We start from the raw sequence: 26428 nt of genomic DNA, 5'->3' as shown, positions 1-26428 counted from the left end.
GAGTTTGCGAGTTTATATCATGCAATTCTGAGAAAAAAGTCAGAAGTGCCAGTTTTTACACTCTTAAAAATAAAGGTGCTTTAAAAGGTTCTTCAAGCGATGCCATAGAGGAAATGATTTTTGGTTTGGTTCCACAAAGAACCATCTCTTTCATACATTTTTATAATCTGAAGAACCTTCTTTCACCACAAAGAACCTTTTGTGAAACAGAAAGGTTCTTTACATGTTTAAGGTTCTTTATGGAACCATTTTGACAAAAAAGGTTCTTCTATGGCATCGTAAAGGCACCTTTATTTTTAAGAGTGTATCATGCAATTCAGAGTAAAAAAGTAAAAATTATGAGTTTATCTCACAATTGCAAGTTTACATGATGCAATTCTGAATTTTTTTTTCTCACAATTGCAAGTTCAAATCTTAGTTTGAAAATACGTTTGAATTGCAATTCAGTTTTCTCGCAATTTCGAGTTTATATCTTGCAATTCTGAAAAAAAGTCAGAAGTGTGAGTTTGTATCACGCACTTCTGAGAAAACAAGTCTGAAATGCGAGATCTTAACTCACAATTCTGAGAACAAAAGTCAGAATTAAAAGTTTATATCTCGCAATTGTGAGTTTATATCTCGCAATTCTGAAAAAAGCCAGAAGTGAGAGTTTGTATCATGCAATTCTGAAAAAACAAGTCTGAAATTTCGAGATGTAAACTTGCAATTCTGATAAATTAAGTCTTGAAATGAATACAATTCATAATTCTGACTTTTTTCTTAGAATTGTGAGATAAACAAAGATGAGGAAAAAAAGACTGATTGTTTTATAGACTTGTGAGTTTATATCTCACAATTCTCTACTAATAACTGCAATTTTGTGTTATAAAGTCAGAAATGTGAGATATGAACACACAATTCTGAGAAAAAAAGTCAGTATTTCGAGTTTATATCTCGCAATTCTGAGAAAACAAGTCTGAAATGCGGGATGTAAACTTGCAATTCTGAGAACAAAAGTCATATATCATGCAATTCTGACTTTTTTCTCGCAATTTCGAGTTTATATCTCAGAATTCTGAGAGAAAAAAATCATAAGTGAGAGTTTGTATCATACAATTCTGAATTGTGACACAGAAAGTCACAATTACCTTTTTTATTTGTTATGGGCTTCCATATTAAAAAACTTTTTTTTGCACTACACACTAAGCAGTATCAAAGCTATGAAATAATGTGACTACATTCAGTATGCTGTAAATTACATATAAAATAAGGCAGCAAACATCACAGCCTCCTGTAAATGAGCCTTAGTTACGCTTGTGTAACCACTAATGTAGGTTCCATGTGGAAAATAACTGAGACTAATCTCGGAGATACATTAAAAAATCATGTGAATGCTGCGGTACGCCTCTCTTATTTACCTTTTCCCTTGACCTAAGTGTAACCCTGAATGCTATCTCTTTGTTGCAGGGTGTCACTGGCTTTAAACTTTAAACATTCGGGTCAAGAGTTAAACTACATGATTTGTTGTGCTGCTAGCTGACTTCTGGGTGTGTACGTGCCAGCTGCACACATTGGTACGTCTTGTCAAGGGTTTAGTCTTCTTACATTAGGATGTGTCGCTGCCCTCCATGCCTGAACTTTTCATCTTTAGCTTGTTGCGTTTTTGTTTTCGCAAATGCCTTTGCCACTGTCTGCTTTTCCACTGACACACACACGCACACATGCATTCTTTTCTCTCTCCCATCCCTGCAATGCTAAAAAGCGTGTCGTCATTGTCACCATAGCAACTGTGTCTTGTGCGACGCTTGAACGCACAGCTGTCTCTGCCAGGATAAGCAGCGGCGTGTGTATGTGTGTGTTTACTTTGTGTACTGCTGTTTTTTTGGAGGGTTTGTTTTTGATTCTTTGTGTCAACGTCTTATGTGAAATGTATGAACTAGTTTGTGTGGTCGGGTGTGTCAATTGAATGTCACTGATGCATAACTGCGTGTTTGTGACAGATATGTGTCTGATTTCTCATCATTTGATGTTCTTGAATCACACACAAATAAGAGAAGTGATATATTGGGCAAATTATTAGCATTGCGCATACGGGGGTTAGGGACCTAACTGTTAAAGGGAAAATGACAAATCTGTCATCGCTTACTCACCCTCAAGTCATTTCAAACCTTTTACAAAAGAAGATATTATGAATAATGTTGGCAACCAGACCAATGTATGATTTGAATGACCAAAAATATAATGGAAGTAAATGGGAATTGAAACAGTTTGGTTACCAGCATTTTTCAAAATATCATCATTTTTGGGTGAACTATCCCTTTGAGTATTGCATTTCATTGTGTAACTCATCACTCACTGGTTGTGCTACAGACATGAATGACACTTCAAATAATGCAGCTTATTGAGGAGATTAAAATACAATGCAAACCTGCTATAATTAAATATGTTAAATACAAATATCCTTTATGTATTTAATCCCTTTTTATTAACCGATGTCTTCGCTGCTGACCTTCGATGATCCAGTTCATCCATACTAATAAGTAAAAATTACTCTAATTAATCTAACATTTGTTTTCCTTTTTTTATTGCTGAAGGGTTGACATTTTGTCTTCTGCGGTCCACTGCACAGACGTGAATTTACTTTTCTCTAAGCCTAAAGCTTTTGGTGTAAAAATGCTTTTACATTCGCCAAAAATAGAACTTTTTATATTAAAAACAAACAAGCAAGCCCTGCCCAGATTTAAAAAGTAACACAAAAGTAACATAAGGCATTACTTTCCATAAAAAGTAACTAAGTAACGTAATTAGTTACTTTTTTAAGGAGTAACTCAATATTGTAATGCATTACTTTTAAAAGTAACTTTCCCCAACACTGTTCACGGCAGACAGTGCAAACCTTGACCTTGCGCATGTTAAAATAGATACAAATATCTTATAGCCTCCCATTGAGAAAGGAACCAAACAGGATGTCAATACGTTCTTCGCTGATTGTCTTGCATGACAATGCGGCATGCAAATTTTCCATTGAATTTGAAATTTTTCGCAAATCTCCCAAACAAATCATACATATTTTACAAGGTGGCTAATTCGTATGAACTCACTCGTATGATTTTGCATGATTTGTCTAGACCCAATGATGGTATTTTTGGTAAATTTGCGTCTTTGCATTGATTTTTTTATGTAATCTACTCGGGCGAATAATTAACTTTGATTTTGGCGCGCATGTTAAAATACAAAAAAATATCTCATAGCCTCACATTGAAAAAGGAACCAAACCGGATATGTCAAATCAGTTCTTCGGTGATTGGCTTGCATGACCACGTGTCATGTGAATTTTCCACTAAATTTTTAAAAAATTTTCACCAACATTATCTCACAAACAATTTGCATGTGTTTTACGAGATGGCTAACTTGTACAAATTCTTACGACCTCACTCGTATAATTTTGTACATTTTGTCTAGACCTCAGTGACAGGTAAGTTTAGAGGGCGGGTTAGGGGTAGGTCATTCGTACAAATTAATATGAATTGGGAAACTCATAAAATACATACGATTTAGCAAAAACTAGCCACCTTGTAAAATAGCACAAATTCACCCAGCGCATCTTGCTAATTTTCTGCTAGAGTTTACATTTTTTGGCCAATGCTATCTCACGACCAATTCATACGTATTTTACAAATTGATACCACCTCACTCGTACGATTTTGTACAATTTGTCTAGACGTGACGATTTGGGGAACTTGTAAAATACAACAACGCATCATGTGAATTTCTCAGATTTTTCACCAACAATATCTGACAAATTGTTCATATTTCATGAGGTGGCTAATTCATACAAAAACGTACAATCTCACTTTCTACAATTTTGTACAAGCCAATCAGCGAAGAACTGATTGACCAGTTGTCCAGTTTGGTTCCTTTTTAAATGTGAGACCTCTTTTGCGGGTGTGTTTGGGCTGGGGATAGGAACAGGTCATTCATACGAATTGGGTAACTTGTAAAATACGTACAATTCAGCACAATTTAGCCACCTTGTAAAATAGGTCTTTGCATTGACTTTGTACGTAATCTACTTGCGTGAATAATTAAATTCGCTTTTTGTGTGCATGCACCATTAGGATTTTGACCTTGTGCATGTTACAATAGACAAAAATTTCTCATAGCCCCACAATGCAAAAAAAAAAGAGTCAAATGTAGTGATCTGAAAATGATCTGAAAATGTGTGAGTCAGTAAACAGCCACCTTGCAGCCACCAGAACGTTCTGGAAACTGCATAGCAACACATAAAAAGCCACTTGGAACACCTTAGCAACAACTTGGAAACTGCCTACAACATATTGGCATTGTGGAAATTACTTTTGCACAAGCAGAAAATGCTGAAATTTAGTTTTTTTTTCTAATTGTCTTCAATAAAATATAATATTTAAAGCATAAAGTTGAAGCATGAAATATTCCCACATGCTGTCCACTGGATCGCCTTCGCTTGTGTGTGTGTGTGTGTTTGTGTGTATTCTAAGAGTGCACTCCTGTAGGATCCCAAAGCTGCCCGACTGGAGCTATTAATAACTATGTCAGGGGCTGGGCAGGTTTATATATAGACTCGGCGACTGGATTTTCCCTCTCATTGCAGACAAATGAATAATGAACGAAAAAAATAGGGCTCTGCCAAGGACCAGTCATTCAGGTCATCTAGCTGTTTCTGTATGTGTGTGCGTGTGCACACACGAGGACACAGCTGTTGCCTATGTATCTCAAGGGCTTCACAGATACAGCCGAACCTTGTCTTCCAGCTCAGGTCAGAGCTGTTCCAAAGACAAACAGAGGACGAGGACAATTCTTCAAGGGCAGTACTTAAAACCAAACAGGATTTTAAAATAACAACGTTTTGCATGATATTCATAAAAATGTGAGCATGTTTGAGTGCTTTGTCATGCCATCATTTGGTGGAAAATGTAGAAGACATGGTCTCCTCTGGTAACCATGGTGACAGTGTCACTTTCAGAGGGACGTGAAGGCGTGTTCAGCAACACTATCAAAAGCTCATCTCTCCCCACTCCCCTTACATCAACCCGCAACAACGGCAAGCCTGGGTCTGTCTGGATTCTCACTTTGTTGCATTTTTTAAATGATTGCTCACATTCACATAAATGATAATGAAGGAATATAACAAAATAGAAGCAGAACTCCTAGTTATGATACTAGGTTGTTTTAGGTGGTTGCAAAAGCACAATCTAATTGCTAGGGTGTTTCTAATGGGTTGCATGCTAGCCCAACTCAATTTGATTCAGGTGATTTATTACAGAAATAAAGACTGACAGGGAAGAGAAGAAATTGTTGAATAAAGTAGTTATTTTTGTTTTCTGTGCAGAAAAAGTATTCTTGTAGCTTCATAAAAGTACAGTTGAACCACTGATGTCACATGGACTATTTTATGGATGTCCTTACTACCTTTTTTGGCCTTGAACATGGTAGTTGTGTTGCTGTGTAGGGTCAGAATTCTCTCAGATTTCATTAAAAATATCTTAATTTGCATTGCGAAGATGAAAAGGTCTCATGGGTTTGAAATGACACTTTTTGGGTGTTCTATACCTTTAAGTACACAGCCTTGTACTTTAGTCTTTTTGTCAGATATTTAAAAAACTTTTTTTTTTTTGCTTTAAATAAATCTTTGTAATATTACAATTCACCTCTCAGCTGGTTGGTTTGGTTTGTGGCTTATAACGTTTAAATGAAAGCTCCTTTTTAAATCCCTATGGGTAAAATGAAATCCCTATGGGAAAAAAGTGCTTCCAAAACTAAGACTTCTAAAAAAAAGTTGGTTGGGTTAAGGCAAAGTCCCTTTTAAGGAAAGTCTGTTAACTGGTGGCTATATTTGCAACGCCTCTGGGCAGCTCATACAAGATCAAGTACTATCCAAATGAATGAGGGAATCTTAAAAAAATCTCAAAACGGTTTGCTGAACTCACAATTAAATTACATATTTCATTTCAGCAACAAAATCTGAAATGAACTACCCCATGAATGTTGTTTCTTATGCTCAAATAGTGTTTTAAAAGCTTATTTTTCAGGCTAGACCAGCCAATGCGCATGTATTTCTATAGTCTTTGGTCAAGCCCCGTTCACACCAAGAAAGATGACGATAACTATAACTTTAAGATATAACTATAAGATAATGTTCTAAAAATCGTTTCAAAATTAAGAGAATAACAGAGTTCACACCACGAAATTAAAGATAATGATACAGGGGAATGACATTGTTGGGATCACTTTTAGAATGATTTGTTTTAGAGCTGATGAACGTTAAAATACTGACAGCTAATTAGACTTCAAATATATTCAAAGACATTCAAATTTAAAGGGCATGCACATTTGAAATAGCAGGCGACATTGTATAGAAGCAAACAAACACTGCACAGCAAACAGAGTGACATAAAACATAAAATTACCTCAGGAAATCAGTGTTAGTTTGTACAACAATGTCTTGCCTTCTTTGAAGTTGCAGTAGAAAAGAGTCCATATTGTTTTTATTGCACTACATTGACTATGTTAGAGATTAGATAGTTTACGCTAGATTCACTGCGCTTGAAACGTGCGTGCTGAGGACATCTACTGATTGAAGTGTATATGCAACAAAAAAGACAAGTTACCGTTTATTGGTGTGGATGCAAATATAGTTATCGTTGTATTTATAGTTATCGTTATAGCTTTTGGCATGAACGGGGTTAAGTTAGGGCAGAAACGGTGCAAGGGGAGTTACATACAAGTACTTAGGCTTAGGGTTTTGCTTAGATAGTGACAAATGCCATACACTCAAAATCAAAAATTGACATCAATGGGATATATTGTTATTATAGCCGTGGCCTAACATTTATTGCACATACTCTGGCAAATCGAGTAGTACAAGTTCAAACAAAAAAAGAAGGAAAGAAACAGCACAGCCCATAACCTTAAAATAAAGACTTACAAATGTACCCAGGGGCCTCATTTATAAAGACTTGCGTAGAAACCATCCTTGATTTTATCTAAGAACTTTTCTGATTTGATCGTAAGAGCGATTCAGAGAAAACGAACGTACCACGAAATCCATGCGTACGCCAGTGATTCGGTTATAAATCACAAATGATCGTGGAATTGTGTGCAGCTGAATGTTCCGCCGTCGAAACGCCCCTGCTTCATTAATTAACATATTAAATGAGCTCATTCCTAAAGCAAAAACTCTGGGACAATGGCAAGTAAAAAGGAGCGCAAGAAATCAAATTATAGTGAGGCTGAACTATCTGCAATACCAGGCATTACCACAAGGAAACGGTCGTACGCCAAGCTGGAATCTGACGTGGAGATAAGTACTTTTCCACGTCAAAGACGGTTTTTATAAATCTGTACTTTGACGTGGATTTGATCCTACGAACACTCTAAGATCAAATCAGTGCGTAAGAAAGTTTTATAAATGAGGCCCCAGGACTGGCAGCTGTCATTTCCCTTCTACTTCAAACCACTGTGTGTTTGTATGTAGCAACCAGTCTAGCATGGTGTTGATGCTGATGATAAGAGGGACAGAGACTTCTACACTTTTCAAACAAACCTCTTCATGTGACTGCCTCCTACTGAGCTTGACGAAGGTTGCCATGACAATGCTGCAGCAGCGGTTGAATGTCAGTGGTCAAGGTCAAAGGAGTTCTCTTACAAGAGGGAACGAGTACTGCGTAAGAAGTATCTTACGCTAGGGGAAAATCCTTTTCTGCGAGATATTGAAGCCAAAAATTATCCTTAATTTTGAAATAATGTAAAGCGCGTTGCAGCAGCATACAGACATAGGCGAAACAGCTTGCGCGCCTATTGGCTGCTCTGCGGCAACTGCAGCAGCCTATTAGAGCGAGGCCTGACGCGACGCCAGATCCAATGGGGGCATTTCGCGCCCTTTGCGTCGCTTCGCGCCCTTTTCGTAGCTTCCCGCCTAAAAGGGCGTGGTCTAGACCTATAAATATCGCTCATAGGCAGCTATTATCTGATTTTTCATCCTTCAAGCGAAGCACACGCATCGCTGGAGCCGGATAAGAAGCCGCCGTTTGACTGCAAGCATCTCAGCGGGACGAGCCACTGAAGCTGCTGGCCACGCCGCCTTCCGTGCATTCCTGCTGCGCTTTCCGGCGCCTATATCCTTTATAATCTACAGTGTGTGTCGCCGCTGCGATACACACTGTTTCTCTAAAAAGAGCAAAGCGTCTTTTTAAAGATGCCTTCATACGGCTCGTGCAGATGCCAATGGTGACTCTGAGGACTTGCCTTGCCTTCTTCACTGAGACTGCTCCCCCGCCCGCCGCGGTGTAGCGCCGTAAAAAGCGCCGTGCCCAGCGGGCCCCGGACACTTCCCCCAGCCGACAAAGCTCGCCGGTTCGCCCGCCTGCTTCATCGACCTCGTCAGCCTCTGTTCCGGACGTAAAGCGGCCGCTGTCTGCCACCGCTTCCATCGACGCCGCTGACGAGGGGGGCCATGAAGGAGGAAGAGGTTTCTGATTCTGATTTCCGTTTCCCGCCAAAGCAGGAACGCGCATGCTGCTCAGAAGAGGCGATAGCAGCCCACTTATGTCTGCCCTCCGCTGGACGGCGTGCTAAGTCGGCCCTCCCCTCTAAAGCTTGCCGTCAGACGTCAAACCTGCTTCGCCGCGCTTTCGCCGCCGCCTAGCCGCGTCAGCGCTGCGTAACATGGTCTCTCACCGTTGCTGAGAGGCACCCGTGGTTAACTCTTTCTGACGTTTTTCTCGTCTGGCCGCCGCCCCGCCAGACGCGGCCCGCGGCCCAGGATTGAGTTGAAACCTGAGCCTCCGAAATCGTCCTAGCACAACTGGGAAAACGACGGTGTACGAGTCCCGCTGTTGCCGGACCCCCACCAAAGTTATTCGCTCGTCCAGTTCCAGGAAATGTGACTGTTCCAGTGTTTTCTGCAGCCAACAAACCGGCTCCGTCGCCCGTTTGCCTGCACACAAAAGTCGTTCCCACGGCTACACAGATAAACCCCCAATAAAGTGTATTGTCTGGTGTCCCGGCCACGGCCGATGGTGTTTCATGTGTCGTAAGAATGCCCACTAACCAGTGCTCATCTCTAACGTTACACACAAGCACAGCGCACATAAAATCGACACAGATCGATTGCGCTTCACAACCGGCCACGGCCGATGGTGTTTCACGTGTAAGAATGCCCACTGCAGTGCTCATCTCTACACACAAGCACAGCGCACTTAAAATCGACACAGATCGATTGCGCTTCACAACCGGCCACGGCCGATGGTGTTTCACGTGTAAGAATGCCCACTAGCAGTGCTCATCTCTACACACAAGCACAGCGCACATAAAATCGACTCAGATCGATTGCGCTTCACACGTGGTAAATATGCCCGCTTCACAGTGGCCACAGACACCACATTATGCACGTCAAACGGTTTCTGTGAAAACGAAACCAAAAGTGCATTCGCTCTACGCAGGCGAACGTTGTTTGGAGTGTGTTAAATGTGCCCGCTGCCCCACAGCCACATCCACACACAGACATAATAGTTCCCGCTATCAGCGTGCCCCATGCCTCAAATATCACGAGCACGTTTTGCATGAAATCAGCGTGCATTCGCTCCATGCAAGCGAACGATGTTTGGAGTGTGTTAAATGTGACTGTTCCAGTGTTTGTTGCAGCCAACAAGCCGGTTCTGTCGCCCGCTTGCCTGCACACAAAGGTTGTTTTCACGGCTACCCAGATAAACCCCCAATAGAGTGTATTTTCTGGAGTCCCGGCCACGGCCGATGGTGTTTCACGTGTAGTCAAAAATGCCCACTCCTCCAGTGCTCATTTCTACACACAAGCACAACCTGTCATACAGACCCTGCGAACATAAAATCGGCTCAGATCGATTGCGCTTCACAGTGCCCACAGACATCACATTATGCACGTCAAAAGGTTTCTGTACAAACGAAACTAACGTGTATGCAGGCGAACGGTGTTTGCAGTGTGTTAAATGTGCCTGTTGCCACACAACCACATACACACACAGACATAATAGTTCCCGCTATCAGCGTGCCCCACGCCCCGAATGTCACGAGCACGTCTCTGGTGCCACAGCATACCGAAACCACTCCGTTAATGAAAGAACGGAGCGCGCTTCGTATTCAGCCTCTAGCTATTCATGCAAACGCATTGGAAAAGCTTCCAGGGGTCTCGAAATGGGTGCTGGACATTATAAAAGGAGGCTATTCGCTACAGTTTCACCGACGTCCGCGCCGCTATACAGCGCGCGTCGAGACCACAATGCAGACAGAAGCAGCACACCTGCTTCGAGCCGAAGTGGCGAAACTATTGAGCAAAGGGGTCATAGAGCCCCTTTCTCAAGCTCAAAGCGAAGGGAGGCTGTACAGCAGATATTTCCTGGTACCGAAAAAAGACGGGGGTCACAGACCCATATTAGATCTAAGGCAACTGAACAAAGCGTTGGTGAAGCGTCGGTTCAGGATGCTCACGACCAGAAAAATCCTCGCGCAAGTTCGCCAAGGAGACTGGTTCGTGTCAGTGGATCTGAAAGACGCGTATTTTCAAATACAGATAGCGTCACGTCACAGGCGATCTTTGAGACTCGCCTTCGAGGGCCAGGCATATCAGTACACAGTCCTGCCGTTCGGTTTGTCCCAGGCACCCCGTACATTACGAAGTGCATGGACTCAGCGCTCGTTCCTCTCAGACTGAAAGGCGTGCGCATACTGAACTATTTGGACGATTGGCTGATTCTAGCGCAGTCTCGCTCAGTGCTTGTACAGCATACGACCATGTTACTCGATCACCTCGAGAATTTGGGTCTCAGAGTCAATTGGGCGAAGAGCTCACTATCTCCCAGTCAGAAAACTTCCTTCCTGGGCACAGAATTGGACTCGCTGTCAATGATAGCGCGGCTGTCACCACAGCGCGCAGCAGACATTCAGCGCACAGCGGGCTCGTTCCGCTGCGGCGCGTCTGTCCCGCTCAAAAAATTTCAGAAAATGCTGGTCTCATGGCCTCAGCGTCATCAGTTCTGCAGCTGGGTCTGCTATGTATGCGCCCACTGCAGTTCTGGCTGAAAGCGCGCGTCCCGCGTCAAGCGTGGGCGCCCGGTCGGCTTCGTATCACGGTCAATCAGTAATGTGTCACAGCCCTGAATCCGTGGAGAGCAATCGACTGGTACCAGTTAGGTGTAAGCCTGGGGACTTCCTCGAGAATAAAAGTGGTGTCTACGGACGCGTCCACCTCGGGATGGGGGGCTCTGCTCGAGGGTAGACCGTCTTTTGGCCAGTGGTCAGAACGGGAAAAGCTCCTGCATATCAACTGCCTCGAAATGTTGGCAGTACAGAACGCGCTGATGCGCTTCTGTCCCCAAATAAAAGGAAACCATGTATTAGTCCGCTCGGACAACATGTCAGTGGTTTCCTATATAAATCGCCAGGGCGGTCTCAGGTCCAAAAACCTATACAGACTTGCAGAACGCCGCCTGGTATGGGCTCAGCGCAACCTGCGCTCGCTGAAAGCAGCGCATGTGCCGGGGCTTCTAAACATAGGGCCAGACAGACTGTCCAGGAACAATGTTCCAGCAGGCGAATGGTCTCTACACCCACAGACAGTACAACTACTGTGGAAGAAATTCGGCAGAGCGGAAGTAGACCTGTTTGCGTCTCCGAACAACGCTCACTGTCTGGAATTTTGCTCAAAAAGCAGAGACGCGCTGGCCCACGAACGGCCCCGCCGTCATCTCTATGCTTTTCCCCCCGTCTCTCTCCTACCTCAGGTGATAGAGAGGGTCAGCGAAAAAGGATGTTCAATACTGCTGATAACGCCGTTTTGGGAAAACCAGCCCTGGTTCCCAGCGCTGATGCAGCTGACGAGCACTGTCCCGTGGCCGATACCAGTGAGGAGAGTCCTTCTCTCTCAGGCCAGCGGCTCGATTTGGCATCCTCACCCAGAGCTGTGGTCCCTTCATGTCTGGGCCACCAGCGAATATATGATGAACTCCCTAAAGGAGTATTAAACACGATCACGCAGGCTAGAGCCCCGTCTACGAGACGGCTCTATTCCTCAAAATGGTCAGTGTTTTCGGGCTGGTGCGCAGCTCGCGGCTCGTCACCCACTAACTGTGGTGTGATGGAGGTGCTTTCCTCTCTACAAGAGCTGCTGGACAAGGGCAGAACCCCGTCCACGCTCAAAGTCTATGTGGCGGCCATAACAGCGTTCTCGAGCACAACGCTAGGTCAGTCAATAGGAAGGAACGATTTAGTTATTCGCTTCCTGAGGGGAGCTAGAAGACTAAATCCCCCCAGACCTCCCACAGTCCCCGTATGGGACCTTTCTGTGGTACTAGAGGCCATGAAAGGTGGACCATTCGAGCCTCTGCAGACTATTGATTTGAAATACCTGTCTCTTAAGACCGTGTTTCTGCTGGCTCTCGCTTCAGTGAAGCGCATAGGGGATTTGCACGCACTCTCTGTGAGCGCGACGTGCATGGAATTTGGACCTAATGACTCTAAAGTCATACTCAAACACAAACATGGTTACGTTCCAAAATCACTCAACACACCGTTTAGGGCACAGGTCATCGCGCTGTCAGCCCTACCGGTCAATGATGAGGAAACGGACGCGAGCCTCCTATGCCCAGTCAGGGCATTACGAGCTTACGTGTCTCGCTCGTCTGCTTTTAGACAGACAGAGCAGCTTTTTGTTTCGTTTTACGGGCGTCCCAAGGGACTGGCCGCGTCGAAACAGAGCTTATCCAGATGGATAGTTGATGCTATTGCGTTGGCATATGCTTCCAAGGGCATGCAGTGCCCGCTAGGTGTCAGAGCACATTCCACGAGGGGCGTGGCCTCATCGTGGGCGTGGTCGAGTGGGATTGCCTTGCAAGATATTTGTACGGCGGCGGGCTGGGCCTCTCCGTCTACATTTATAAGGTTTTACAACCTGGAGGTTCCCGCCTTACAGGCCAGATTGCTGTCAGTCTAGATGTTCAGTGTTGTCTGACCTGATGTTATCAGCTCGGAATGCTGCGTCTACTGAGCACAGCTCTAGGGTCGACAGTGAAAGTGATAGCACAAGATGTGTCTGAGCAAACTGTGTGAAGACCCTTATTTTTACGTCAGCTCAGGCCGTAACCCCGCCCTGTATGTACGTTTACTTAGCGTCTGAGTGACGCTGCACTATGTGGAAGAGTGCGGCATTGCCCCTCCCTCTTCCCCGGACTCCCTGTGAGTTCCATAGGTGATTATGAACTGTATGAACCCCGGGCTTTCGCCCTTGGGTCTTTGGTGTCAGATCTCACGATGCACGGCGTTTTACACTGGGTCCCCTAGCGTAAGATACTTCTTACGCAGTACTCGTTCCCTCTTGTAAGAGAACGTACTCGGTTACTAACGTAACCTCGGTTCTCTCTAGAGAGGGAACGAGTACTGCGTATCTTGCCGTGCATGCGCACGCTCTGGTTGCTTTGATGATGAAAAACCAGATAATAGCTGCCTATGAGCGATATTTATAGGTCTAGACCACGCCCTTTTAGGCGGGAAGCTACGAAAAGGGCGCGAAGCGACGCAAAGGGCGCGAAATGCCCCCATTGGATCTGGCGTCGCGTCAGGCCTCGCTCTAATAGGCTGCTGCAGTTGCCGCAGAGCAGCCAATAGGCGCGCAAGCTGTTTCGCCTATGTCTGTATGCTGCTGCAACGCGCTTTACATTATTTCAAAATTAAGGATAATTTTTGGCTTCAATATCTCGCAGAAAAGGATTTTCCCCTAGCGTAAGATACTTCTTACGCAGTACTCGTTCCCTCTCTAGAGAGAACCGAGGTTACGTTAGTAACCGAGTACGTTTTCATGGAAGAGTCACAGAAACATCTGCACAACGAGTGGGTTATGCAGGCTTATATATTTACAAATGGTATTAAATAACAGGTAATGAGAAATGAGTATGCTGAGTTTTTATCATTAATGGCTCTACATTGTCAAGTAAGTAAAGAGGAACAAAAATATTTTTATTGTACCTAGAGTACCCACAGACGTATTGTGATCCTGGACCACAAAACCAGTCATAATGGTCCTTTAAAAAAAAAAAAAAAAAGATTTATACATCATCTGAAAAATGCTTTCCATTGATGGTTTGGTATGTTTACAAGAGAAACATACCAAGCTATTTGAAAATCTGGAATCTGACAGTGCAAAAAAAATCTAATTATTGAGAAAATCACCTTTAAAGCTGTCCAAATCAAGTTATTAGCAATGCATATTACTAATAAAAAAATAAGTTTTGATATATTTACAGTATCAAATCTACAAAATACCTTCATGGAACATGATATTTACTTAATAACCTAATGATTTTTGTCATAAAAGAAAAATGGATCATTTTGACCCATACAATGTATTTTTGGCTCTTGCTATAAATATAAGTCACTAAAAATGCCAGCAGGTTATAATAATTCATTGAATCATTAGATTTGTTCAAAAGGACTTATTCATTCAAGAAGGAAGCAACTAACTGATGATTTTGTGAATGGATCTTTCGCTGGGCCGAATACCGAATTCTCAACTAATCACTCAGGAACCAAACACCTGTGTTTCTTGTAGATCTATGGCAAGCCATTATAGCCTAAAATATATTCTGCTTTACTCGTCGTAATTGCATTTTTCCTAGTAACAATTCAGTTAGAGAGCTCTATAATTCAATTCCTGCTAGTAACAATGCCAATTAGAGAGCTCTCTAATTCAATTATTACTAGTAAAAAATTCCAATTACAGAGCTTTCTAATTCAATTCTTACTAGTAACAATTCCAATTAGAGAGCTCTACAAATGATTTTTTACTAGTCATATGTCTTCATTGACTTCCGTTTATTTTTAATTACAGAGCTCTACAGCAGAATTTTTACTAGTAAGAAATTTCAATTAGAGAGCTTTACGTAAGGAATAATTGACGACGGGCCGTAGAATTCTTAGAAAATAATGCACACCCGAGGTGGTGATGCGGTCACAACGCGAAGCGGAGTGGCCGTTCCACCTCGGGTGTGCATTATTTTCGTAGAATTCTACGGCCCGAAGTCAATTATTCCGCTTATACTACAGTTACCACACCTCAAGACATCGATCAAATGATATATTTCAAGACATTCGTCCCGTTTTTATCCTTAAAACGCTATTGTGAGTAGGATTAATTTTTTACGCAGCTCATTCAACAGCTTCGTTGCTAGTTCCAAAACGTCATTTTAGAACTAGTAACGACGCTTGGGCTGTTAATAGCAAAATAATGCCGTTAATAATGAAGTTTAGACAGACCGACAGACAAGCAGACAGACGGAAAGAGTGAGGGAGAGAAACTAAGTGTATGACTTTACCTCTCTCACGTCTGTGTCTCTCAAGGGTGACTGGCAGCATCGTCTCTACTAACAGTTAAACTTTAAGTTCATTTTCTTCAAGACCACGCCGTTGTTACCTCGCGTGTGAGAGCTGTCATGTCGTTTTTAAGTTGTTAATCGTAAGAGCAGCGCTAACAACATTAGCGAATGCTAACGCGAGTGCAAACTGTAATGTTATGTGTGTGCGTCTGTGAGGTGAGTGAGAAGAGGGCGAGAGAAATAGAGTTTGTGCTCGTACATAATAAAACGTAATATATTGTGGAAAAAAACATGGAAATAATCTGTCGTTTTTATCCTGATGTTTACTGTATTTATTAGTTTGGCCAGTGTCATTGTGGGTTTTAGTTATTTTGCTGTTTTGGGCTGTAAGGACCTTTGAAATAACTGAAATCGTATGGCGAAGTGATATAGACATGCACTGCGGTCTAAAGCTGCCTGGAACTACGTTCGCCGTGCGTTTCCCTGAATATAATGCACACCTCTAGAACGTTCGTCAGCCAATCAGATTCAAGGATTCAACGGCCCTGTAGTATAAAATTGAATAATTACTAGTAACAATTCCAATTAGAGAGCTCTCTAAATCATTTTTACTAGTAAGAATTCTATTTAGAGAGCTCTCTAATTCAGTTTTTACTAGTAAGAATTGCATTTAGAGAAATAAATAAATTGTTACTAGTAAGACCTGAATTATAGAGCTTTTTAATTCAATTACAGAGCTCTGCAATTAAACATATCTTTAATTTGTTTTTTACAGAGCTCTCTAATCAGAATTGTTACTAGTAAAAGCTGAATTAAAGAGCTCTGTAATTGGAATTATTAATAGTAAGAATTTAGTTGTAGAGCTCTCTAATTCGAATTATTACTAGTAATAATTGAATTGCTCTGTAATTAAAAATGAATGGAAGTCAATGGAGACATATGACTAGTAAAAATGAATCTGTAGAGCTCTCTAATTGGAATTGTTACTAGTAATAATTGAATTAGAGAGCTCTATAATTATAATTGTTACTAGGAAAATTTTAATAATAAAGCTCTCTAATTGAATTGTTACTTGTAAAAATGCAATTACGACAAGTAACGCTGAATATATTTTAGGCTAAAACAGCTTGCCATAGAAGATGCTAATACCTCTGTTGTGGCTTTATTTGAAGCCAGTTAAGTTGGCCATATAGAGCAAAAACAGACAATACTGTCTAAAATGTTAGTCACTTATTAACTTACTGTTCTTGAGTTGTATAAAAATCAATATCACGTTTGCATTCGTGTTTATACCCGGGAAAACGGCACTCTTCCTTCTTGTCTGATATACATAAATGCTACTGGCACTGCTTGAGAAAATGAACGTCTGGTGTGAGAACAGTGTAAATTGCGTGAGTTGTTATCGGTTTTCACTTTTCACCGCGATGGTTTTTGGGCGTGTGGCGTCATTGAGAACGTATGTAAGATTGCGACGTTCTGACGCAAACGATAACATGAATGCTAACAGTAATAGTTTGGTGTAGCTATACTGTCCAGAGTTTTATTAGCTTATGGAAGAAACTAAGGTGTAGATAGACATTATAAAACAATTGTGAATAAATCAAAACACGTACCTGTTTCCTGGATTTTCTAGCGCCTCAGACGAGGTAATGGCGGTAAATCACCGATCAAAGACCGTAGAATGCGGTTGTCACGGAAATGACCGAACTTTTACGAAAAGAATCGCTCAAAAGTGCAATCGTATTAGATGCAGTACTGCGTGTGTAAACATGCCAGTTTTATATATATGTGACCCTGGACCACAAAACCAGTCTTAGGTAGCACGGGTATATTTGTAGCAATAGCCAAAAATACAAAATGATTCCTTTTTCTTTTATGCCAAAAATCATTAGGATATTAAGTAAAGATCATGTTCATTAAGATATTTTAGAAATTTCCAACACTATTTTAATTTTTTGTTTAGTAATGTGCATTTCTGAAAATTTAGATTCCAGATTTTGAAATAGTTGTATCTCGGCCAAATATTGTCCTAAACTAATAAACCATAGGCCTACATTAATGGAAACCTTATTCATTAAAAAATTGCCATTGTGACTGGTTTTGTTTTAGAGGGTCACATGGGAGGCTTTTAGGGAGACAGAGATCTCATTTGTAATTTTTGTTCCTATGGAATTGCATGCAGTTTAATTGTCTTTTATGGCATGCCCTGCTGTGTACAACAGCTTTTGGAGCATTTAGACACTTATGTGTGTGTGTGTGTGTGTGTGTGTGCGTGTGTGCGTGTGTGCGTGTGTGTGTGTTTATATGCATATGAGTATATTTGTTTTGTGTCTCAGGAGAACATAATTTGTACATGCCCATAGGAGCACCCCACTGGATGTGATAATAAGCCGCACACCTGAGATGACGCAAAGATGCCGGGATTTCTCCTGGTGCATCACTACCCATCTCTACACAGGGAGTTGACCCTGTTATTCCTTCCTCAGCTTCAGTGTGTACAGACATTGTTTACAGATTATCACTTGGTCAATGGCTCAATTGATTACGCACTGAGAATTTGTGCTGAACCCTTTGAAAATGTATTCCCGATTTAACATTCATTGCCACCGTGGACTGTCTTTTTTTAGTTGCCCTTTTCACTTTTTAACATTAAAGATGCTTTGTAACGCACATGTGCGCACACATGTTTGGCGTAAAAGGCCAAGAATATGACCTATAAAGGATTTCTTACCTTCAGGGTTCAGAATCACTCAGAGCTGTGGTAAATTGTTGTTGCTCAGAGGTTGCTCTTTCATATTTTAGGAGATGTAATGGACTTGCCAGTTGTGTTTCTTTAATTCAGGTATAAATTTGTCTCCATTTGGCTTGGAAATATTTAAGAAGAATTGAGTTGAAACTAAACATAATGACTTTTGACTGCAAAAATATGACAATGTCTGAAATCTAAAGAAAATGAATGAGATTATTAAAGTCTTTTTCACAAGATTTAATATTGTTGCTCTGTTGGAGAAAAACTTGAGATATTAAAGACCTCTCATTTGTCATTTCTCTTAAGGGGATTCTCTTGTTGTTCTCTAATTGTTCATCTTTTATAGAGGAGTTTTAATGACCAGAACTACACTGCAAACCACATTGGACTAATAGAAAATCGTATATCTCTAGTATGTATGCTAGAATGCATACTAACGACATGACAAGCCAATATTATCAGCTTTTATCAGACAGTGAGGTTGAAACTGAAGGGGGATGGGAGCTCCAGTGTGACTTAGAGATTGTGGTTGCTGATACCGGTGAGTAAATAATGCTGTTGAAGCTCTGGCAAGCATAAAAATAAAAGACTAATCTTTGCTGTTTATAGGTTATAGGCTGTTTTTAATCTTATTACAGTTTCCAACTTACCCTTATGACTCACGTGACTGCAGGGTATCATCTCTTCTTAGACACATTAATACACACAGAGAAACACCTACAAATGCAATGAGTCACAAATGATTTTCCATACTATTCATGTTAAGGCGAGTCATTTGATAATACTGACAAAAGAAGATTAGGAGGCTAAAATAGAAGGATTTCCCTTTTGCAAATAATATGAGACTAAATATATGCATACCTCAACCTATCGACAAATTTTTTTTTTCATTTTAAAACCCCAAAACGGACTCACAACTGAATCATATTACCACCACCATGCTTTATCTAAAAAAGAGAACATGTCAACTGTAATTGAACTGAATTGCTTCAGGCTTTACCAGAAGTGGCCTCCTTCTTTTCACTCCCCCAAAGAATCTATGAAAAGTTTCTTTATCCTAGTTTCTCTTATCTCAGCCAAAGAGCTTCGCAACTCAGCCACTTTTCGGGTCTTGTTCATTTCTCTGACAATCGTCTTTCTTTTTGAGTTATTTAGTACGAAAGCCTCTTAGTTGGCTTAGTAGTGTTAGGATTGTGCACATTTTTGACACTTTGTTGTAATGGACTTTATGTGGTTCTGTGGGAGGTTCAGAGCTTTACGGATCTTTTTCAGAGTTTTTAGCTTTACAGTTTTTTCCATTCTGGAAAGTTCCACAGGGAGCTTTTCCATCTTTAGACAGCAGTACAGATCTAATCTGATATTTTGGTTGTGAGACCTTACACAAGTGGTCATGGTTGTCTCACTCTCTAAAGAACATTAAATACCCAATTTAAAGTTTAGTTGCTGGTTGTATTTATTAGCAAGTGATTTTAGAAGTTTTAGTGTCGTTTTCTGTCACAATAATTAGACTTTTTGGGAATTTATAAGAAGCATTTGTCTTCTGGTTTTACTGGTTATTGCGTGTTCCACAACATTTCTGTATTTCTCAACAACCATCAGCCCTCTCAGTATTACTCATTCATTACTTTATACTACTTTCTTGACCTAACGACACAGGTAAACCCATTATTGTGCAATGTTTTGACATTCACTATTCAGCAGTGAGTATAAAGTTTTACATTTAACGTAGATGATTTGGCTGACAATGTAGTTGACTACTTCTTTTGTACAGGGCTGTCTAACCAAGTTTTCTGGTGCAAAGCATATTTCTACAAGGTTTTTTGCAAACAGTGGTATAATCTCTTGCTCACAGTCAAAGAAAAACTCATTGTCAGATGCTATGATTTACCTAGACCTTACTCACCACTTTTTCAAGCTCATTCTCTGTTGGCCTCACTTTAATTAATCCTGACTATGCACCTATAGTGTAAATTAAGAAGAAACTCCTTATTGGAATCTTTGTATTCAATGCCACCATGCATTTCATCAGCACCAAAGTTGGATTTCACTTACAGTTAGTAGAGAATAATTTCAGAAAGTATGAATGATCTTTCAAACCATCACTACTCTGGTGTATCCAATGTTTACTAATATGTAAGAGGTCATGAGATACAAATGTCAATATTTAATGGTGGATTTTTGGTTTGCTTTTTTGTCTTTCAGATCTTGGCCATCATTTCTATTCTCTTCATCGTGCTCTCCACTATCGCTTTGTCTCTTAACACCCTCCCAGAGCTGCAAGACACAGACGAGTTTGGTCAGACAACTGATAATCCCCAGCTGGCCCATGTGGAGGCGGTGTGCATCGCTTGGTTCACCATGGAATATCTTCTTCGCTTCCTTTCCTCACCAAACAAATGGAAATTCTTTAAAGGTCCCCTCAATGTCATCGACTTGCTGGCTATCCTACCGTATTATGTCACCATATTCCTGACAGAGTCTAATAAGAGCGTGCTGCAATTTCAGAATGTACGGCGGGTGGTGCAAATCTTTCGAATCATGCGGATTTTGCGCATCCTCAAATTGGCACGTCACTCCACTGGGTTGCAGTCACTGGGCTTTACGCTACGACGGAGTTACAATGAGCTGGGCCTGCTTATCCTCTTCTTAGCAATGGGGATCATGATCTTTTCAAGTCTCGTTTTCTTTGCGGAGAAGGATGAGGATGACACCAAGTTCAAAAGCATCCCTGCTTCCTTCTGGTGGGCCACTATTACCATGACCACTGTTGGATATGGGGACATTTACCCTAAGACACTTCTGGGTAAGATCGTTGGTGGTCTCTGCTGCATAGCAGGAGTGTTAGTTATCGCCCTACCCATTCCCATCATTGTCAACAACTTCTCTGAATTCTACAAGGAGCAGAAACGCCAAGAGAAGGCTATAAAGAGACGTGAGGCTCTAGAGCGAGCCAAACGCAATGGCAGCATAGTCTCCATGAATGTCAGAGAGGCGTTCTCCCGTGGTACTGAGCTGCTGGATGTGGTGGTCATGGACAAGGGTGAGAGAACCCAGGACAACCATCTCTCACCCAGTCGATGGAAATGGTCATCCAAGCGAGCAACCTCAGAGACCAGTTCTAATCGTTCCTTCAACCCAGACCAAGGTTCTCCTAGCCAGGCAAGAGCTTCTAGTCCACAGAGGCTTAACGCACAGAAACTAGAAGAGATGTACAACCAGATGGCAAAGACTCAGTCACAACCCAACCTAAACACCAAAGACAGAAGTTCATCCCGAGCAGGCCATAGAAGGGATGAGATTGAGCTGGGAGCCTTGCCAAGTCAAGAAGGTGACCCACTGACTGGGGGTCGCGAAGGGGTGGTAGACATGAAAAGTCTTTCAAGCATTGACAGTTATATCAGCTGCGCAACAGAATTCCAAGAGAACCCAAGATTCCCCTACAGTCCGGCAGGAGGTCTATCCCTCCTTGAGAGCTCTCGGTTCTCCCACAGCCCTGGTTCTGGCCTATCTGGCCGGGTCAGTGCTAACCCAAGCCTACAGACCACCTTGGAGCACGAGACTATGCTCACACCACCATGTTCTGGTGCTAAACCTCTGAACAGCGAGGGTTCACGGCAACCAGGACTTCTTGGAAACTCTCAGAAAATCCATTCGGTTAGGGTGAATCATCGCAACTGTGGGGAGGCCAGCCCATCAGGTGGTCCTCTGTCTGACAGCTCTATTCTTTCTGACTACTCCATCCTAAGCCCTGAGGTGTCAGTCTACACAACTGCCAGCAGCAGGACTCCACCTAAGACACCCGAGAGGAAGGGACTCACCCCAGCAGTCTTCACTTTTCATGACGCGTCCATCAGCAAGTACATCGATGCAGACACAGATGACGAGGAGCACTTGCGCGAAGGTGGCCCATCGGAGCGCCTACTGGGTGGCCTGTGCTCCAAGCCTCGGCTCGGTGGTTACCAGGGGGCCACCAACCACTTGGAAGCTGCCCAAAGGCTGCTAGGTCAGAACTGCCTTTTCCCACTGGGAAGTAGCCCAACCGTTGGTCATGAGAACCATGTGGCTTCAGAGAACTCACGAAGGCCTAAAGGGGACAGGGGACATTCCAACGCATTTGATAAGGGCCTCTGAGGCCTCAGGGTCGTGAGCTGGACTCCAAGAAGGGAAAAAAGGCCAAGTTCAGTCAAGGACTTTGTAGAAAGCAGAGACTAATGTACATTGGAGAATCATTTTACAGGCATCTGACCAAGGGACCTACCCTGGTGACATTATGCGGGAGAGTTCACTGGAAAACAGTGGTCATGTTACATCATTAAGGAACAGGATCTTGAGGATGTACCACTGCCTACACCTCTTGTCCTTTTTCCTCTTCTGTAAACAAGCCTGCATTGATGCGTCGCAGGGGTAAGATAAAGCCAGAGTGGATCTGGCTCTATGGTTATTTGTGAAAAGAACAGAATGTATGCTAAAGCTTATTTAGCTTGAGGCTGAAAACTTACCAGACATTTAAGCGCAGATGTGTACGGTAAATCAAGGGGGACAGTCCGTCACTGCCCACTTCAGCTAGTCACTGTCCAGAGCCCACCTTAAAGATTAGCATTAGGGACATGTTATACCCTGTTTACTAGTGCACCCTTCCCCTGTCCCCTAATAAACTGGCCTTACTTAACTGCAGTTATGGGTCTGCATACAGTATGAGTGTTTGTGTGCAAACGCCTTTGAAATAGGGAGGGCTGATGGTATGATAATGTGCACGTATAAAATAATTAACATTCCTGCACACAAGCTCACTCTCCACATGGTGTGTGATTCTACTTGATTAATTTATTTTTATATAGACATGAAGATTATCTGTACTAGTCTGTCTCACATATTTCTTGTGTCATATTCACCAGTATAAGAACAAACCGTCAATTGTTCCATCGGTATAAGAACAAACCGTCAATTGTTCCATTGGAAGAGACCAAAATCTGTTTAAATTTACCTCCCCTCATTTACTTGTGTGTCATCTTTAGTGATAGTTCGCCCAAAAATTTAAATTCTGTCATTATTTACTCACACTTCATGTTGTTCCAAATCTGTAAGATCTTTGTTCTTCTTTGGAACACAAATTAAGATATTTTTTGATTAAATCCAAGAGCTTTCTGACCCTGCAACTACCCCATTCAAGGGCCTGAAAGGTAGTAAGGACATCAATATAATAGTCCTTGTGACATTGGTGGTTCATCTGTAATTTTAAAACGCTACGAGAATCATTTTTGTGCACAAAGAAAACACGAAAACAACTTTCTTCTGTTTTGTATCAGTCAATGCACATTCACAAGTTTCTCATAACTTAATAAATTTTGGAACGATATGAGGGTGAGTAATTAATGACAGAATTTTCATTTTTGGGTGAGTTTAAAGGGATAGTTCACCAATAAATGAATATTCTGTGTCCCATTTAATTCCTGCGTGCTGTATTTCTTCTATATAACACAAAATAGGATATTTTGAATTTTTTTGTACAGCCAGTAGGGTCTAATGTTGTTTTGACCCAAATATTCTTCAAAATATAATCTTTTGTGTTCTTCAGAATAAAGAAATGCATACAGATTCAAGAGGGTGACCAAATGAGGACAGAATTTTCTTTCTTATGTTACTATCCCTTTAAAATTCAAAAGTTGTTGTTATTTAAGACATTTACTAAAGGTTCGCTTCACACTGTGCTTACATGTGTAATATTGTCTTGCAAAAAGCCCATGTTTATGACTGCTTTTTTATTTTAATTATGTAAAAAAATCACGTAGCACATGCATATTGGCAGCCCAAAACAAGAAGTAACAATGAGAACGAATGGACAACACATACCTCGCCTGTTCTTACCAGATCTTGGTAAATGATGGAAGGCTAGAATAAATCTGACCAAGACAGAAACTTCAGGTCAAATCAACATTTCCATTTAAATTACCAGTTTCGTAGCAGTAGATGCTGTCTCAAACATAATATAAGAGGAAGTATATATTTCTAAAGTATTTTCTAGATGAAGTGAGGGAGACGGTCTCATACTTTTGCATTGCCAGGGAGAATGTTTATTTTAAAATATTTGATTTAATAAAAGGTTTTAAAGGACCATTTGTGTCCTCAATTGTTATTCAGGCTCAACATACACTGCGTGACCAAGATGATCAATGGTTAATCCACTAAACATTTATCCTTTTTGATAGAGAGGTCTGTAATACAGTACATACTGCATGGCCATGTTTACCTCCAAATTTGATACAACCTTTCACGCTGCACAAACTTAATATCCTTAAAAGATTAGATCCTTATCGCCAACATCACCATTCTGAAACCAAATGCTAACACAAAGTCCATCCAGCATGTATTCACAGGTATGTAGAAAATGTCCTGAAGACGACTACATCCAGTTTCCATGGTGACCACAAGCCCTCCCTGCTAGCGCTCATATCCAATTTGAAAACCGGGATAGCGAGGGCTAAATTAGATCAAAAACATACACTCAATTGCATCTGTGTCAACAAATACCACCACTAAAAGTCACATTGTCAGAATGTGCTCGTCTCTTAGAATATGTATGTGTGTGCATGTGTTATCTGGGGAGCGTGAAGATGATGGAGGGGGGGGGGGGGGGACTAGGCCTCTCTCGAGACTTGTGAGTGTGTGTATGCTTCTATCCTTGTCTGAACGATTTTAGCTGAGTTGAACCGAGGTGTGAACGGAATACCAATTTTCTGCCAGAGAGCGGCGAGAGGAGGTGTGTTTGGGAGGAAGATGGAAAAAAAAAAATCTGCAAGTGAGAGGGATCTTCCCTCTCCCCCCAATAAAGAATAAGTTATGAATGCAACCATGTGTACTGCTTACTGTAATGGTGGGAGAGGAAGCTGCTTTTTGAGTGCTGAGGTCCCTTGCTCCACTTGTAGTCTTTTATGTGGATATTATATTACATAATATCCATGATCTGTCGGGTGTATGGTTCACATTTAATGCCCTATTCATTCTGTAGATTCGTATGGAGAGAACATTAGCGCTAAAATGTGACTTTACTAAAGCCATTCAAAACTCTCTTTCCTGTATCTGTGTTAGGCTGTGCCCTGAGGTCAGTGTCAACCCTGGTTTTTTTATACTTATCCATGGGTGAATCTCACAAAGAAATGTCTGACAAATTTCATCCAAAAATCGAATTATCTAATAATAATTTAATGATTTTTAAAATGTTTTTAATCACATTTTCACCCCAAAATGAAAGAAAAAAAAAATGTGTTGGGCAATGATTAATCGTGTTTAATCACCATTAATCACATCCAAAATAAAAGTTTTTGTTTATATAATATGTGTGTGTACTGTGTATTTTTAATATGTATATATAAAGACACACACACACACACAGTATGTATTTTGAAAACATTTACATGTATATATTTACATTAATATATTATATAAAAATATATTTAATTTAAAAACATAACATATTTTCTTAAATATATACATGCACGTGTGTGTATTTATATATACATAATAAATGTACACAGTACACACGTACATAAAAACTTATATTTTGGATGCGATTAATCACGATTAATCGTTGCCCATCACTATTTTTTTTACACACACATATACATATATATATATATATATACACAATCAGGTCCATATATATTTGGACACTGACACACTTTTCATAATTTCTGCTCTGTATGCCACTAGAATAGTTTTAAAAATGATACAATCAAGATGAAATTGAAGTGCAGACTTTAAGCTTTAATTCAAGGAGTTGAACAAAAATAAAACATAAAATGCTAAGGAATTACAACCATTTTTATACACAGACCCCCCCCCCCCCCCCCCCCAATAAGTAATTGGACAAATAAATATAATCATAAAAATTTTTTTTTCATTTTTAATATTTTGTTGAGAATCCTTTGCAGGCAATGACTGTCTTAAATCTGGAACTCATGGACAGCACCATAGACTGGGTTTCTTCCTTTGTGGTGCTTTGCCAGGCCTTTACTGCAGCTGACTTCAGTTGTTGTTGGTTTGTGGGTCTTTCTGCCTTTAGTTTTGTCTTCAGTAAGTGAAATGCATGTTCAATCAATTTGAAATCAGAAGATTGACTTGGCCATTGCAGAATATTCCACTTTTTTACCTTTAAAAACTCCTGGGTTGCTTTTGCTGTATGTTTTAGGTCATCGTCCATTTGTACTATGAAGAGCCGCCCAAACAACTTTGCTCCATTTAACTGAATCTGGGCAGACAGTATATCCCTATACACTTCAGAATTCTTCCGGCTGCTTCTGTCTTCTGTCACATCACTAAACACCGGTAA

At 41.2% G+C, this 26428-nt stretch overlaps 1 protein-coding gene across 1 annotated transcript in view; it reads left to right on the top strand.

Moving 5' to 3' along the window:
* kcnb1 (potassium voltage-gated channel, Shab-related subfamily, member 1) overlaps nt 1–22988 on the top strand; it is a 40095-nt gene extending 17107 nt beyond the window's left edge. The window contains exon 2 of the mRNA XM_073852431.1: nt 20305–22988. Within this exon, the coding sequence (XP_073708532.1) occupies nt 20305–22233 (1929 nt within the window). The 3' untranslated portion in view covers nt 22234–22988. The remainder of the gene's footprint in view (nt 1–20304) is intronic.
* The last annotated feature ends 3440 nt before the right edge of the window (nt 22989–26428 follow it).

The sequence above is a fragment of the Garra rufa genome, chromosome 12, assembly GCF_049309525.1.
Source record: "Garra rufa chromosome 12, GarRuf1.0, whole genome shotgun sequence".
Classification (NCBI taxonomy): Eukaryota; Metazoa; Chordata; class Actinopteri; order Cypriniformes; family Cyprinidae; genus Garra; species Garra rufa.
The sequence above is the reverse complement of the archived record's forward strand: the minus strand, read 5'-3'. Positions and strand labels throughout refer to the sequence as shown.